The 16001-nt window shown below is 49.5% G+C and overlaps 2 protein-coding genes across 5 annotated transcripts in view; one reads left to right on the top strand and one right to left on the bottom strand.

Moving 5' to 3' along the window:
- The window catches only part of L3MBTL1 (L3MBTL1, histone methyl-lysine binding protein), a 35630-nt gene extending 27634 nt beyond the window's left edge, over positions 1-7996 (top strand). For all 4 annotated transcript variants that reach the window (XM_021416704.1, XM_021416705.1, XM_021416703.1 and 1 more), the window contains 5 exons: positions 253-450; positions 782-828; positions 1764-1921; positions 2852-2914; positions 3895-7996. In XM_021416704.1, the coding sequence (XP_021272379.1) occupies positions 253-450; positions 782-828; positions 1764-1921; positions 2852-2914; positions 3895-4029 (601 nt within the window). In that variant the 3' untranslated portion in view covers positions 4030-7996. The remainder of the gene's footprint in view (positions 1-252; positions 451-781; positions 829-1763; positions 1922-2851; positions 2915-3894) is intronic.
- Positions 8070-11533, bottom strand: LOC110408174 (immunoglobulin superfamily member 1-like). Its single transcript, XM_021416708.1, has 7 exons — positions 11211-11533; positions 11092-11127; positions 10613-10888; positions 10094-10375; positions 9526-9816; positions 9005-9289; positions 8070-8620 (listed from the first exon to the last, which is right to left on the bottom strand). Exons 1-7 carry the CDS (start codon positions 11242-11244, stop codon positions 8430-8432), a joined length of 1395 nt encoding a protein of 464 aa, XP_021272383.1. The 5' UTR covers positions 11245-11533; the 3' UTR covers positions 8070-8429.

The raw sequence follows: 16001 nt of genomic DNA, 5'->3' as shown, positions 1-16001 counted from the left end.
CACAGGGTGGCTGTGATGCCACTGGACAAGATAGGACAGGTGTTCGTACCTGGAGGAACTGGACTTGCCCTATCTGTGAGCCCATGCAGCTGGCACCATGGCCCCAGGGAATTTGTTCAGCAAGTCTTTGCTACACTTTGCTTGGCCAGGGCTATGGCTTCCAACAGTTGGGGTCGGAGGGTGGCCCCAAGCCAGCTTCACCCACTCTTGCCTCATGCTTTGTCCAACTCTCACCTGCCCTCTATTCTCTAGGAAGTGCCCTACACCGGGCTGTGATGGATCAGGACATGTGACGGGGAGATTCACAGCACACTACTGCCTCTCAGGGTGCCCGCTGGCAGAGAAGAACCAGGGCAGACTTAAGGCAGACTTGTCTGACACTGAGGCCTCAACTCGCAAGAGGAACCTGATTGGCTTCCCTCAGCGAAAGAAATCTCGGCACCATGGGAGGTAGGGGCAAGCCTGGCAAGCCCCGTGCAGCAGTGTGGGGCCACTGGGCTACCGTAGGATGGATGGCTGAGTTGGAAAGGCTCCTTGCCTGCCGGGGAGCATGCTTTCTGACAGCTGGTGTTTGTTATTGCAGCTCTATTGAGTGACCTTGGACACCTCTCCTGTTTTTTTTTTCCTATTCACATTATGTTTCTTTGGCTGTCAACCCTTTTTGTCAGGGTCTGAGAGGTAATCCTTGCTCCTACTGTCAAGGCATTGCTCTGTGCAGTGTGGAGAAGGGCCCTTAGGCCAGTTCCAACACAGTTGGAAATCAGTTTTCCTTTGTCTTTAGAGGGCGACCTCCAAAGTACCGGAAGATCCAGCAGGAAGACTTCCAGAGTAAGTATGTTCCTCTGCCATGGTGTCATTGCAGAGCAGGGGTAAGACTTCAGGAGCTGAGGGGGTGGCTAGTAGAAGCATGTCTCTCCTTGGCTTGCTCAGTCAGTCCTTGCACAGGTCAGCACCAGGCTGAGGGCTGTGTAGACTTCATGGTGTCAAAACGAACCATCTGACAAATGATGTCCATGACTCCTATCTGAGCTCTGCTTAGTCTCTCATCAATTCTCTTGATTCATATCTGTGAATCTTTGAGTGCTTTAGGGCAGGGAATCAGGACCCTCTCTCTCTGGCTGTGCATTTTTCCAAGTACTTTGTCTTCTTCAGCTAGCAGTGTTGTGCCTTCATCCTATCCCAAATCCTCAGTGTGAGGTGCCACATTACTCCTGCAGTACAGAACCTGTTGTTGAACATTTTGTTTGGCATTTAGTTCTGATGATTGACACAGGATGTAAGTGGCTGTAGGGTGGTAAGGCATTTTCTCTAGCCAGTATTGATTTTACCATAGGCTGGCTCGGTGTTTAGCCCATCACTGGAGGTGAATGAAGATCTCTTCTTGGAAGCCATCACTGGCTCACTGGAGCAGAGACTAAGGCTTAAAGTTTTGTTAAAGACCTAAAAGGAGTTGAATGATAAGGGATGGTATTCTGGTGTGAAATTTGAATTGAAATTTATCTCAGTATGAAGGAGTGAAGAGAACAAGGCAAAGTCAGCCTGGTCTCCTGCCATCCCCAGTCCCACCATACTGAAGCCTTTGATGCGTTATTATATCCTGTTATTTCAAAGGACAGCCACTAGCTCTTGATAACATGACCCCATGAGACCATCTGCTCCCAGCCCCAGGTCCTCTCCTGAACGGAGTCTTCTCCGAGGCTTGTAGAGTGGGATAGGATTCTCATCCCCCTTCTTTGTATCACACCTTGCATTTTTATTGGCAGCTATTTCTTCAGACAACATGCACCAGTCGCTCTTCATGTCTGCCCTGTCTGCCCATCCTGACCGCTCTCTATCACTATGTTGGGAGCAGCACTGCAAACTCCTACCAGGAGTGGCTGGCATCACAGCAACCACAGTAGCCAAGTGGACAATTGATGAGGTAAGACAGTTTTGGAGTGTGTATGCTGGTTCCTAACCCACTGGCGTGACTGGGAAACTCCAGCTTGGTACACGTCCCAGGCACAGAACAGTGGCCTTTTCCTGATGAGGTGTCCTGCTGGATGCACCTTGGGGGCACGGTGTGGACAGCTGTCAGTCACATGGCCTGGTGGCAGCGGCTTGGGAAGAATACGTAGAACTACCAGATTCTTCCTTGGCTTGAATGTGATGCTAGCAGGGCAGGCAGGTGAAGGACAACAGTCTCTTCATTTAGCATACTACAGTTTTCCAAATCAGTTTTCTCTTTTCTAAATAAAACAAACAAAAAAAAAACCAAAAAACAAACAAACAAAAAAACTCCCATAGACTCTGCAGATAGGGAATCACTGCCCTCTTTCTCCTGTGATGAAATATTTACCTCTGATTCATACTCGTCACTTTCATTCACTTTCTTTGGTATCAGTAGTGGCCTCTCTTGAAGGTTGGGTAGCTGGACCTCTGACACTGGACTGGCAGCCCCAGCATCCAGCTCTGCCTGATGTCCCCATTCCTCTTGTGTGCACCACTTCTGTCCCAGTCCCTCAGTGGGAATCATCTTGTTGGGCTGGAGATGGCTTATTGGAGATGAAGCTACTGTAGCATTTGCTACTCTGGGGCTGGAGAGAGCCAGCACCCATGCTGCTTGTTGAGCAGGTTATATTTCAGATGGGTGCCGGTGAACAAGCTTTGAGCCAAAAATTGTTCCAGCTTCTTACACCCTGGTCCAGGAGTGGCATAGCGGAATGCTGCAACTGCAGCACTTTGCCCTAACAGGCACATGTTAACTTAGAGGAGCCATAAAGCTTCTGTGGAAATGAGGATGTGATCTCGTGGGGTGTCTCCAGCCAGAAATATTACTCCCATCTTGACATTTCTTTCTATTTATTCCAAGGTCTTTAGCTTTGTTCAAACTCTGACGGGTTGCGAGGACCAAGCCAAACTCTTCAAAGATGAGGTGAGAAGGGCTGGAGGATGAATGCAGGCAACGAAAGACAGCTGTTCGCCAACAGAGGAGGGAGGAATTGGCCATTGGCCTTCATTCAGTGGCTTTGCTGCTGAATGCCTAGAGTACATCCACCACCTGGCAGTGATTCCCACCCTGAGGGCAGCAGTTGCATGCCATTCCAGTGTGCAGCTGTCTGCCTGTGCAGATAGTGGCAAGAGGGAGATTCTGAATTCTGTCCATATCAAGCTGTGCTGCCCTCTTTGCCTGACCTAAGTGAAGAAGGGTCCCTCTGAGGAGGCTGAGACTGGGGAGCAGGAGGATGGTGCCGCAGCTTTGGTAGCATCATTGTCTCCTGAGGGAAACTGCTTAATCCTCATCCATCCATCCTTCCCCTCCTGTATCCTCTTACCAACATGTCAGTTCTGTGACACTACTGTCTATCAGGAAGGTTCAGCATTTTTTGACCCCACTGTGGATGGACATGCATAGAAACTGATTTCCGGCATGTGCATTTCACCCCAGGCAGACTGATCCTGGGCACACTCACCTGATACTAAATGGCCCCTGTGCTCTAAGGGTGCTCCGGCAAACAAAGGCAAAGAGGGAGAAGCCTCCGTGCGTGCTGGGGCCTAGCAGGAATCAGCCTGGTGTTTGCCCAGAGGGACTTGCCTGCTGGTTGTCAAGTGCCCACTGTGCTCTGGCACAGAAGTCCAGGCCAACTGCGGTGTGAGCTCCTGGACTGGCCCCTGGACAGGCTTGTCCCCATCCCTGTACTGACCCTGGTGCATGAGTTCCCTGATCCGGGTTATCTGGGGCAGCATAGGAGCACTGTGGGTGTCTCTTGCCTTGCTCCGTATGAGCAGGGAGAAGGCTGTGGCAGGCTGCCAGAGGTGAGTGTGGTTGTGCACGTCTCCAGAGTGCCTGCACTGTGTAGGACGTTGCAGCCTGGGTTGTTGATGTATGCCTTAAGTCTCTTCTCTCCTCTGCAGATGATTGATGGCGAAGCATTCCTCTTGCTGACTCAGGCTGACATCGTGAAGATTATGAGTGTTAAGCTGGGCCCAGCACTCAAGATCTACAATGCCATCCTCATGTTCAAGAATGCTGATGACACCTTAAAGTGACTTTTCTTGGCCCCATTGGGACCTTCCTTCAGCACTGGTGCTGCCAAACTGTCTGGCCAGGACAGAGACCCCACCCCCAAGTGCCCACAGCTTGTCGTTTCCTGCAGCGTATCCTGCAGTCCGTCTCCTGTCCTCTCCCTCACTCTTTCTCCATGCCACCTCTCTGCTCCAGTGCTGGGCACAGGCTGACCACAAGCTGCAGAGATGGGGTGGCTGTAGGACTGCAAAAGCTGCCTTGATACCCGGCTGTGACTGCACCCGTTCAGGGTGTGATCATGGATGGGGGAGCGGTGCGGAGGTTGTAACAGCTGGAGGCTGACACTGCAGCCTAAGCTGCCAAGATAAGGGAAAGAACTGACTGACTGCATACATGCTTGCAGGCTGGTCTTTGCTCAACAACTGGGAGAGATTTTTTTTTTTTTTTCCCTCAGTGTGTTCCTCTCCGGGGGATTGGATGCTCTAAAGGAGCTTCTGCTCACTTTGCCTTTTTCTCTTTCAATTCTTGTGACTCAAGGCTAGATGATAACTTTGTTTTGCCCCTTCACTATGCTGGGAACCAGTGGCCCCATCTCTTGCCCCCTCTGGCAAGCAGTGTGTCCTGGCTGCAGCTTGGCCCATGACTGTCTGTGTTTAGTTCTTTACAGAGAGCCCTGGTGGGGGGAGGGCTGGGTGAGTGTAGAACAAGCGCCATTTCCTCTTGTGCAAGCTGTCTTTGCACTTGTCTGGGAGAAAGAGTGCTTGGTTAAATTGTTCCCCTTTCAGCAGTTAAAAAAATCCTTTGCAAGGGAGAGTCAAGCCTGCTTTGGTCCTTGTATTAGGAGCAAAGCCCTTTCTAGAGCTGAGGCAGCTGCAAAGGGCAAAAAGCATCCACAGGCAGAATGAGGGCTTGGTTCCAAAGGCATTCTTGACCTGGTTTACTCAGTCCTGCCAGGCTGCCTTCCCCCCCCGTTTTGCCCTTGTGTGATCCCTGGGCATTCCTGTATGAAGAGCACGATCCCTTGCTGTCCCTGGATTTCTTCCCAGCAAAACCAAAAGGAAGTCAACAGCTGTTGTTTTTTATTATTTTTTTTTCTTCCTCCTACATTTTTAGTGACATATGACTTTTCCAGCAAGGATGCATGTACTTTGGAAATGCTCATATAGCACTCTCCCCGTTACAGAGGAGCATTCTGGAAGAAGATCCTCTCTTCAGATATTCCATGTATCCCCTGCTCCTGGGAATGAGGCCCTGCATCACCCACATGACACTCACTGTAGTCTGTCATCCTTAAGTGCACAGCTGCTGCAGGTGTTGTTGGAGCAGCAGAGTGACAGTGCTGTGCTGCAGGGCAGCCACAGACCCTGAGGGCTCTCCATAGTCTGCAGTGGTGTGACCCAAGTCCCACACTCACTTTCTTTCCCATTCCCAAGAATGACATACCAGTAGCAAAATATTTTTTTCCCTCTTTCCCAGAGTCCAAAGACAGAGGTGAGGTGGCTTATCAAGTGCACCAGCAGTGTGTCTTTGAGCAGAACTGCCTTGGGAGCCACTGTCATACCTGAGTCCATCTGTTCTAGGCTTCCCATGGAAATGTAGCATTTTGACTCTTTGTTAATGAATATTTGAGGTTGCATTTGACCTGCTCTTGAAAGGTCTGCTGGTTGCTCTTCCTGCAGCTAGTCCATGTATTTATTTATTTTGTCAATGCTTGGGTTTGATCTAGACAGCTCTGTCATCTTTTCAAACACTGCAGTGTGGCCAGCTGTGAAGAGAGAGTGAGTGGGAGGGAACACCTGTGTCCCACAGTGATTCCTCGAGTTACCCCTGATTTGCAGTCAGGGTCCTGAAATTGGTCTCTGCAGCTAATAGGGAGTTTTCCTGGGCTACCATGTGTTGGGAAAGAGGAAGAGCAGTCCCAGGACCTTCAGCTGTGAGACTTTTCACGCAGACCACGTTGAGACATCTTCAGGTGTGATCTGGGATGGAATGGCTCCTGTTTGGCTCTTGTTACCCATGTGCAGCACGTGGTTATTGAGCTTATAAGGGAACAGCTTAGGAAAGAATCCTGTTCTCATCTACTACCTTATGCTAAGTTGTTCCTCCTCATGGGGAAGTGACTAAGTATTGGTCCTGGGTGTTAGGAGAGGAATGTCAGATCTGAAACCAGTGTGAATGATGGACAGCCTTGTTTAACACAGGGCTGTTCTGCAGAGCGGAAGTGCTGGTGAGTTCAGAAACTAAAAGGAGAAGAGAACTGCTCTGCTGTTGGATGTAATCAAGCTGTACTCTGCCTGGGTAACAGCAAAACAGGCAGAGGTGTGTGCTCCAGACCATGCCAGCCTTTGGCATCAACAGGAAGCTGTGCCCATGGAGTACTGCCTCTCCTGGGTTCTTCGGACTTCCCTGTAAGGTCTGGTGGCACAGCTTGATCCCAGGTCCCTGCTGGGCTGGTACTCTGCCCAGGGAGCAACTGCCAGGAAAACCAGTGCCACTGGAAAGGTGAGGTGTGTGGAGTGATGGTCTCTGACACACACTTGTCTGCTGTCTTGAGCATCAGTCCACTGGCCTCTTAGGCTGACTTCTCTCAGCCCTCTGGGTACGAATCTTGTGCACTGGTTTAGGTGAGAGACTTACAGGGTCTGCAGATTGTTAAAGGCTATTTGCTGTTAAAGCTTATAAGCTTTTTTGATTCCTTTAGAATTGGAAACCAAACCCAAAGCTCTGTGTGTGTGTGTGGATAGGTGTTTGTGGGTACCAGTGTGGAAAAATCACAGAACAATGTCCTATGCTATTGGTGTGATGCTGTTTAATTGTAGTGGTCTCAGGCCATGGAGGTGGCCCATTGTCTCCAGCAATGCATTTTCCATTACCAGAAGTTATCACTGGTCCCAGGAGGGAAGCCAGGAAAAAGGTTTGCCTGGACCCTTAAATTTGGCAAGTCCTCTGTCTCCACAGAGCATTGCATGGGAGCCCCCTTTCAGGGAGCATCAAGACCAAGGCAGAAGGACCAAAGTTTCTTATCACCAGATAAAACTCCTTGCAGGGATATTCAGTACCATGTCTCTGAGAAGCTGGAGTGGACATGGGCTGCATTGCACCCACAGGTTCTTCTCTGTGGTCTTCCTGAGACACATGACCACAGCCAAAGTTTCTAAGACAGTGAAGAGTTTTGAAGTCAAATGTATTTTTCAGTAAAGTTCCCCTCCCCCCCCCCCCCCCCCCCCCAAGCCTGTGCTCCCATCATTCCTGTTTTCTGCTTTAGCCATGTGAGTTGTCCCACTTTGGCATCTTCTGGGGTGACTGGTCCACTGGTGACTGTGTACATGGGCACAGTTGGAGCCTCTTGAGATTATGCTTCTCCTTCCTTGTGGAAACAGGCAGCATTGTGATGGGGTGAGGCTGAGGTCTCTGTTTCTTTGAGAGCAGCCAACCTGAAGCTCAGTGAGGAGGGTGACTATGTCTGCCCTATGGGAGAACAAGTTCTCTAGGAGGATTTATAGCTTAGGACACCTGCCTACTGCAGAGGCAAATCTGGGGACTCGAGTGCAATGAAATGAGTTGGAGGAGAAGAGGGAGCCATGAGATAAATGTGACTTGACTACTACTGTTCTGTTCCTCACTCCTTAACCTCTTGGGGAGGGACTGCTTGATGCATAGGAGAGGAAAATCACAGGGCTACAGCCTAGCTCCATCCCTGCAACCCATCTCTTCCTTCTCGGGGGAGAAAAAGGGGGAATATGTGGAAGGAGCGTGGTATGATAACAAAGACTTTTTGCACTTTCATTCATTTTGCACTTGTTTTTATTTTTTATTTTTTATTATATATATTTTTTTTATATTTGCACATCCCCGTTGTGTTTTCATAACAAAAATATTTTTGCTGTAGCCAGTGAAGCTATTCTGAAATTTGTGTCCTGACTATACAGAAGTTTAAAGGTTTTATATATATAAATTTATATCTACATAAAATAAATTTATATATATAGATCATGGTGTGATGTGTTCTGTCAGTGTTTCAAAATAATAAATGAATGTGAGCAATGCAAGTCAGCACAGCTGGAAATTGCTTATTCAGCCCCACTCCCTCTCCCAGGCTCAGACCCAAACTGCTTACCGTGGGGGAAGGGGGAGTCATCCCTCCTCTGCACAGAGGGAAATGAAGGCACAGAGCACTGCTGCAGGAGCCTGTCCCAGGAGCCCATCCCCTGCCATTGGGTCCCCAGGCCATACAGAGCTCAAAGTCCACCCTGAACGTTGCCCATCCCACAAAGGTGACTACTGGAGGCAGCAGGAGAAGGAAGGGATGTTTTATTTATTTTATCATAAAGAACTTAAGGGGAAAGATCTTGTTACTGGTCCCAGGTGGGAGGACACTAGTTACAGGGAGCTCTGAGTGCTGAGCACATACTGACTGACCCCTTCAATCTAGGTGACCGTGGCAGCACGACCTTCCATCTGGGTGATCCAGAGGGGAGCTGTGTCTCATTCCAGGGGGCGGCAGCTGTCCTGGTGTGTTCCTTTGGCTGTTCATGGCCTCTGCCACCATCAGCCCCAGCAGGATCAGGACCCCCACTCCAAGGGCCAGGCGCACCATGTTGCTCCAGGTATAATCTGCAGGGGATGGGAAAGGACAGTCACTGGAATTCCAGGGAAAAATGGGGACCTCTAAGAGGAACTGGAGGGTCCGGGGAGTTCCCAGAGCAAAGGACTCCCATGGGTGCAGGAGGTCACCCAAGGGGACAAAGAAGATACACTAGGGGCTCCCAGGGCAAGCAGACTTGTGGACAGTGGAGCATACTGGGGATCTCCTGAGCTAAAGAGGAATAAGTTTACAGGGAACAAAGAGGACCCCCAAGGGCTTCTATCTGTGCCCACTTCCCACGTCCCTGCTCCCGGGGAAATGCCCCTACCCACAGTCTCTGACCTGTCACCCAACTCAGTGTGTCCTGGCACTGAGGATAATGCAATTAACAGGAACATAGAGCTGGACCTCACCTACAACTGTCAGCCAGACAGTGCTGCTGGGCTGTGATGAGATGTACTGCTGTGACCAGGGACGGTAGCTGCAGGCGTAGCTCCCTCCATGGTGTCCCATCACGTGGGGCAGTACAAAGGTGGCCACGTTGCTTTCTTGCTCTATGACCCCTACCATCTCCCAGTTCTTCCAGAAGTAAAACTGGGCTCTCTGGACTTCACTGGTGCACCACAGTGTTACATTGGTCCCCAGCTGGACACGGCCTAGAGGCTTCAGGGACAGGCTGGGCCTGACCAGTTTGTGATCTGTCAAGAGGGGACAAGTGAGGCACTTGGAAAGGGACAGGACATCTGCAACCACTTTGTCATCCTCTGCCCACCCCAAGCTGCTGCTGGACAGAACATCCTCTCCATGCTATCAGGGGAAGCCCCCAGCCCAAAGTCCAAGTGTTTCCAGCAACTCTGGGACCAAGGACAGCCCTTGGTGTGCCTGCAGGTCCCCAGACCCAGCATGGGGTCACGGCTATATTTCATGCTCTCACCTCTCACCAGCAGCTCTGCAAAGGGGCTAAGCTGTGAAAGGCTGCTGGGGTCAGATTCGTTCCCATAGCGGCAGGCATAGGCACCCCCATCTTCTTGGGCTACCTGCGTGATGGTGAACGTTGCCATGCCTCTGACTGGCTGGGCTCTCTGCTGGATGCTGATGTTCCCAGACTTGTACAGCAACATGACTGTCTGATGGCACTGACACTTGCAGTGGACTGTGGCTGATGTCCCCAGAACAGCTCCTTCCTGAGGAGTCACAGAGATGGAGGGGCCAGGGAGCAGCGACTCTGGGCACAGGCACAGGTAGCAACTCTCAGAATTGGATGAGACCAGACAGCCCCTCTACTTCAGCACTGAATCCTTTCCCTGACATCCACCGTGCAAATGGTGTGCCAGCAACTCTATGTCTATAGGTCATCTGTAGCGACTCAGAGGAGCTGATGAGACTCAAACACATCTGAAGGAAGCTGTAATCTTCTCCTTATGCCCCTGTTACAACTGCTTTGTTCCTCTACCTCCTTGTTTATAGTTCCCCAGGATGTGGCTGAAGGGGGCTTCTCTCACCTTTCACCACCAGCTCCAGCATATTGCTGACTCCAGACCAGTTGATTGGAGTTCCCTTGGTGTAGCACTGACAACTGTAGCGGCCCCCCTTGCTGTGATCCACCCGGGAGAGGTAGAAATCCGTGTGTTCCACTGAAATTTTGAAGGCAGTGGCTTGGCCCTCCAGGTATAGGAAACAGACAACTTTGGAGTGTTTGATGGTGCAGTGGAGCATCACGTCAGCTCCTGCAGCCACTTCATGACCAGGCAGGACAGAGAGAACAGGCTTGGGAAGATGGAACTCTGTGGGGAGAGGAGACGGCATGATAAGTTTTGCAGGACTTTGACACAGTTCCAGGAGCCACTGGGTTTCCATAGCTCCACCATCTGGCTCAGGCAGAGGTGATGATCATCCCCACCACTCCAAGCTAGGAAAGAGGGGAAAAATCTTGCCCATCATGTGAAAGGGGAAGTGGCTGTTTGTGCCCCAGTCTGCCCGTGTGATGTCTGAAACCACTTGAAGCACAGCACATCCCTCACCTTCCACTCTGACCTCCATGGTGTCACTATGAGTCAGCACAGTCCCATTGCCTCCATCCATATAATGGCAGCTGTACAGACCTCTGTCCATTTGGGTGGCGTTAGAGATGGAGAACTCAGCCGTGCTGCCATGCAGCTCCAGGGTATGGAGTTGGTGCCCATCCTTGTACAGCACGATGTTCCCAACACGGCACAGACACCTGCAGCAGATGGTGGTAGAGCCTCCCAGCGGGATCACCCCAGGTGGCTGCAGGAAGATGGAGACTGTGGGGGCACCTGCAGGAACAGAGATGCTGCCAGACAGACAGGTAAGTCCCCAGTTTCCCGCTGCCATGTGATGAGCCTGAAGCCAGCTCCATGCCCCATCTCTATACAGGGATGAGTTTTGTTCTGTGGGGCTAGGGAAGAGCCCTGGGAGATGGATGAGGGCTCAGAGATGTGTCCAAATTCCCCATCCACCACCAGCTCATAATACTCACTTGTTGTGGCCTCACTCTGCGCAAGCAGCCAAGCACCTGCAAGATAAATGGTTGTCTAATCCTCTGCAGAGTCTCTGAGAACATTGTGACTGGTAGTCCATACAACCACTGGCACTCACTGAAGGCTAGCACATGGGTCACAGGCAGCATCATGCTTCTCTTGTCTCTTTCAACTGAAGCAGGGTTTCTTCGGATGAAGATGCTGGCAGGAGACACTGAGCTTGTTCTTTTGAGTATCACAGGCCACTTTCTGCCCCACAGAAAGTGTGTTTCTGAAGCCACAGTGCAGGGCTGGGATGATCAAACTGGAACCAGAATGTTCCAGTCAGCTGTCCCAGGAGTGGACACCCATGATAACCTGATATGCTCCTGAGGCTCTTTGTTTCTATTTCTTTGCTCTGCGTTGCTTGAGAGGGAAATGACTTCTCTCAACCCTTGCAAAACAAGGGGATGTTCTGCAAGTCAGTTGGGGGGAAGAAATGACTCATGGCTCCTTCCGGATCTCAGTGAGAAAGACCCAGCAAAAAATAGTGTAATTAAATTGCTATTTTGATAAGACAGAGAAAAAAAGGGAATATCAGTAACAAGTGAATCTTACTCTCCTTAGAGAGACTGGGCACCTCACTTTCCTGCATTATTAGTGGATGCTAAATGGATTTATCTACAACAAGCTGTACAAATCCTGACTGTGAGGAGGTGCTCAATAAGATTTACTTGCTATTTATATTCTTCTTTTTTATTACTATGATTAGTCTGCACCACTAAAACCGTTGCTTTATTACTTTTTTTGGTTTTGAGCCTGGTTTTACTGATAGATGGGGTCAATAGCAAAAGCACATACACCAAGTTGAAAAGAGTAATCTTGTTTTTACTGTTTATTTCACGATAATACAGAAAATAAGCAATAGACTAGAAATAAGGCAATGCATTTAGTCACTGCTATACAGCGAACATCATAATGATTAAGAGAGAGACATCACCAATGGCCCTAAGACTTTACCATCATCCAGATCTGCAATTGCTGGGGAGCCCTAGCTACAGCGGGGATTTGGAGAGCCTTTCCTGACAAGTGGGAGGTCTTACACGATATGTCCATCCATATGTGAGGTCTCCAACATTGCCATAAGAGAGTCCAGCTTTTATACTGCTAAATAAACAAGCATACCTAACTTCAAGGGTGGAAACATCCGGTTTCATTCTCCTTTTGGATTCCACCCCAAGCCTGGCCAAGGGAGGAACCAAGTGAGTTAGTGTACTTGGCCTTGATAGCATGCTTCTAAACGAGGAGAGACCAATACATTCTCTTAGCGTTTTATCTAAGTTACATATCTTGCTAATGAGACATTTTATCTAAGCTACATATTTCACTAATAATCAGATACTAATGTCATATAATGCTTGGTTGTGAGGTTCATCTAGATGTCAAATGTTGGTTCAGGGCCTATTGTTCAGGCTCCAGGCCTGTCTCACTGAAGTCAAGAAAGATCTCTGCACCATGTAATGTCCCTGTAGTGATTTAGTACTGGTAAGAAGCTAAGCACCACCACATCACTCCCAGTACTCAGAATGACAGGGGGAGAAAATATGATGAAGAAAAAGCTTCTGGATTGAGATAAGGAATGGGAGATTACTCAGCAATCACTGTCATGGGCAAAAAACAGTGCAGGAAAGATTTACTTATTGCCAACTAATAACAAACTGGAGCAGTGAGAGTTAAAAAGCAAAGTAAAAATACCTTCCTCTACCTCTTCCCCCTGAATGGCACAGAGGGATTGAAAGTAGGGGTTGTGGTCAGTCCAGAACGCTTATCTTTGCCACCTGTTCACTGTCAGTCTTCCCCTGCTTCGGTGTGAAGTCTCTTCCAGTGGGATGCAGTCCTTCCTGAACTGATCCTGCTTGGTCCTTGTGCAAGCTGTGGTTCTTTGAGAACTGCCCTAATATGGGTCCATACCACAGGGTATGGGCCTTCCAAAGCAGACTACTTCAGAGCAGGTCCCCATGGGCTGCAGCTTTGGCCCAGGCCTTGCTCCTGTGGGGCTCCATGGGTTGTACTGCCTTCAGCGCGCATCCACTGCTGTACAGTGGGTTCCTCCACGGTTGCATGTGGAGATCTAGTCCGCGTTGTCCTCATAGGCTGCAGGAGGAAGGCCTGCTCCACCACGGGCTTCTCCTGGACTGCAGGGAGCTGCTGCTCTGTGCCTGGGGCATCTCCTGCCCTCCTCCTGCACTGAGCTTGGTGGCTGTAGGGCTGCTTCCCTCTCATGTCTCACTCCTCTCCCAGATGCTGTTGCACAGCAGTTTTCCTCCTTCTTATATCTGCTCTCACAGGAGCACTCTGCGTCACTCAGGGCTCAGCTCTGGCCAGCACTGGGTCCCTTTTGGAGCTATCTGGAGTTGGTTCAGATCTGACATGGGGCTCTGCTCACAGAGACCACCCGTGCAGCCCTCTGCTTCCAAAACCTTGCCACATAAACCCAATACAACTTCCCCACTGTGCAGATCATACAGTGCAGTCTAACAGAACGTCAGGAAGAAATACCATTTTAGAAGAGCAGGAGCAGACACCTGGAAAAGCTCAACTGGATGTCAAGCCTATACACAGATGGCGTGTGCTGATGCACGATGTCTAGGGTAGGTGTCTCCTCCCAGTGAGCTGGAAAGCTGAGTAGGAATTGCCTCAGTGCCCTAGCCTTGAGAATATTAAGGGGTGCTTAGGGAATTGAGGAGCTGGACTTTCCTCCCTTTCTTAAAAATGGCAGTGATGTTTCCCTTTTTCTAGTCAACAGGGATTTCACCTGCCAGCCACAACTTGTCACATATGATGGAGAGTGGCTCAGCAACCACATCAGCCAGCTCCCTTAGGACCGTGGGATGCATGTCATCTTGCCCCATAGACTTGTACACATTCAGTCTCATGAGGTGGTCTTAGACTTGCTCTGCTGTTACAGTGGGGGGGATTTTGCTCCCACAGTTCCCACCAAGAAATTCAGGGATGTGAGGTTCAGGGATGTGAGAGACATGGGAATCCTAGCTGCCAGTGAAGACTGAGGCAAAAAACTCAATGAGTACCTCAGCCTTCTCCATGTCTGTCGTAGCCAGTTCTCCCTTCTCAGTTACCATAGGGGGTATGCTCTCCTTGGCCTGTCTCTTCTGACTAATGTACCTACAGATTCCTTCTTGTTTTTTACATCCCTCATAAAGTGCAGTTCCATCTGTGCTTTGGCTTTCATGATTCCATCCCTGCATGTCCATATGGAATCCCTTTATTATTTCTGGACTACATGTTTTTGTTTCCATTGTCTATACCTGTCCTTCTTATCCCGCAGTTCGACCAGCAGGTCCTTGCCAAGTGATGTTGGTTTCCTGCTTCCTCTGCTTGTTTTCCTATACTGGGGAACAGAGAGCTCTTGCACTCTCAGAAAGGCATCCTTGAAGAGTAGCCCGCTTTGTTCCACTCCTTCGTCACTAAGACACAGCTTCCCAGGGGATCTCACCCAGTAATTCTTTAAATAGCCTGAAGTTTGCTTTCTTGAAGTTCAGGGTTCTGACTTTGCTTTTTGCCAGGCCTATCCTTACCAAGATCACAGACTCTACTAGAGCATGTTCACTACTGCCCAGGGTGCCTTCAGTCTTAACCTCTTTTATGAGCTCCTCTGAGTTGGTGAGCACCAGGCCCAGAAATGCTACACCTCTGGTCATTATGTCTAAAACCTGGACCAGAAAGTTATCCTCAACACACTCCAGGATTCATCACGATTGCTTGCAGCCTGCTGTGTTGCTTTCCAGCAGACATTTGGGTAGTTGAAATCCGCTATCAAGATGAGAGCCTGCGAGTGTGACACTTCTTGCAGTTGAAGCAAGAAGGCCTCATCCACAGGCTCCTCTTGATCAGCCTGTAGTAGACAGTGACCACCAAATGTCCTTTATTGATCCGGTCCCTGATTTTCACCCACTAGCTCTCAACATGATCCTGACTGTTTCTGAGAGGCAGCTCTTTGCCCTCTATCCGCCTCTTAACGTAGAGGGGAAATGCCCCACACCTCTTTCCCTGCCTCTCTCTTCTGAAAAGCTTGTAGCCCTCAGTCATCGTGCTCCAGTCATATGAATCATCCCACCACATCTCTGTGATTGCAATTAGGTCATACTATTCTAATTGTGTCATGGCTTCCAGCTCTTCCTGCTTATTACCCAGGCTGCGTGCATTCGTGTAGAGGCTAATAGCTGGGCTATTGGCAATGTTATGTTCTCTGAGGTGTCCTCACAAGATCCTCTGGGACAATTCAGAGGTCTTTCCCTGTTTCCTAAAGTGAGAGTTCCCCAGCAATTCTCTGCCATGTAGAACTCCATCCCATTCCCCTGTCAAATCTAGTTTAAAGCTTTGATCATCAGTCCAGCCAGTCCAGCCAACTTGCTTCCGAGAACTCTTTTGCCCCTGGCCCTGTTCAGTTGCTTTTCATCTGATGCCTACAAAGGCCTCTCAGAGGCCTTCCCAAGATCATAAAACCATCTGTACAGCCAGTCATTTACCTGACCTGTTCTTCTCCTTCCTTCCAGGTCCCAGCTGCCATTCAGAAGGACAGAGGAGAACACTACTTGTGCTGTCCATCCCTCCTTCAATGTCTTTCTAAGGCATGCAAAGTCTCTTTTAATATTCTGCATTTTCTGTGTTGCCTTCTGAGACCCAGCCCAACTCAACATCCCTCAGGGAGGAGTCCCCAGTTACTAAGATTCTTTGCCTTTTTTTGTTGGTTCTAGTTTTGATGTGATTCTGTTCCTGGAAAAGTCCAGTCCAAATGAAACTCCTTAAAACCAGTGTGTGTCATGGTTTTGTGATTTTCGGTTATTGGTATTCCACATCATAACATCATGTAGTGGATATACCTGGTTCTCAGAAGAGAAGGACTACTACA

This window comes from Numida meleagris, chromosome 19 (assembly GCF_002078875.1).
Source record: "Numida meleagris isolate 19003 breed g44 Domestic line chromosome 19, NumMel1.0, whole genome shotgun sequence".
NCBI classification, from domain to species: domain Eukaryota; kingdom Metazoa; phylum Chordata; class Aves; order Galliformes; family Numididae; genus Numida; species Numida meleagris.
The sequence above is the reverse complement of the archived record's forward strand: the minus strand, read 5'-3'. Positions and strand labels throughout refer to the sequence as shown.

What these genes read in the sequence shown, in the direction of transcription:
- LOC110408174 (XM_021416708.1), bottom strand. Translation starts at nt 11,244, where the DNA reads ATGATGCTGCCTGTGACCCATGTGCTAGCCTTCA. An exon ending in GACCCATGTGCTAGCCTTCA is followed by an intron (nt 11,128 to 11,210) that starts GTGAGTGCCAGT and finishes TTTATCTTGCAG; the next exon opens with GTGCTTGGCTGCTTGCGCAG. An exon ending in TGCAGAGCTGCTGGTGAGAG is followed by an intron (nt 9,290 to 9,525) that starts GTGAGAGCATGA and finishes CCCTCTTGACAG; the next exon opens with ATCACAAACTGGTCAGGCCC.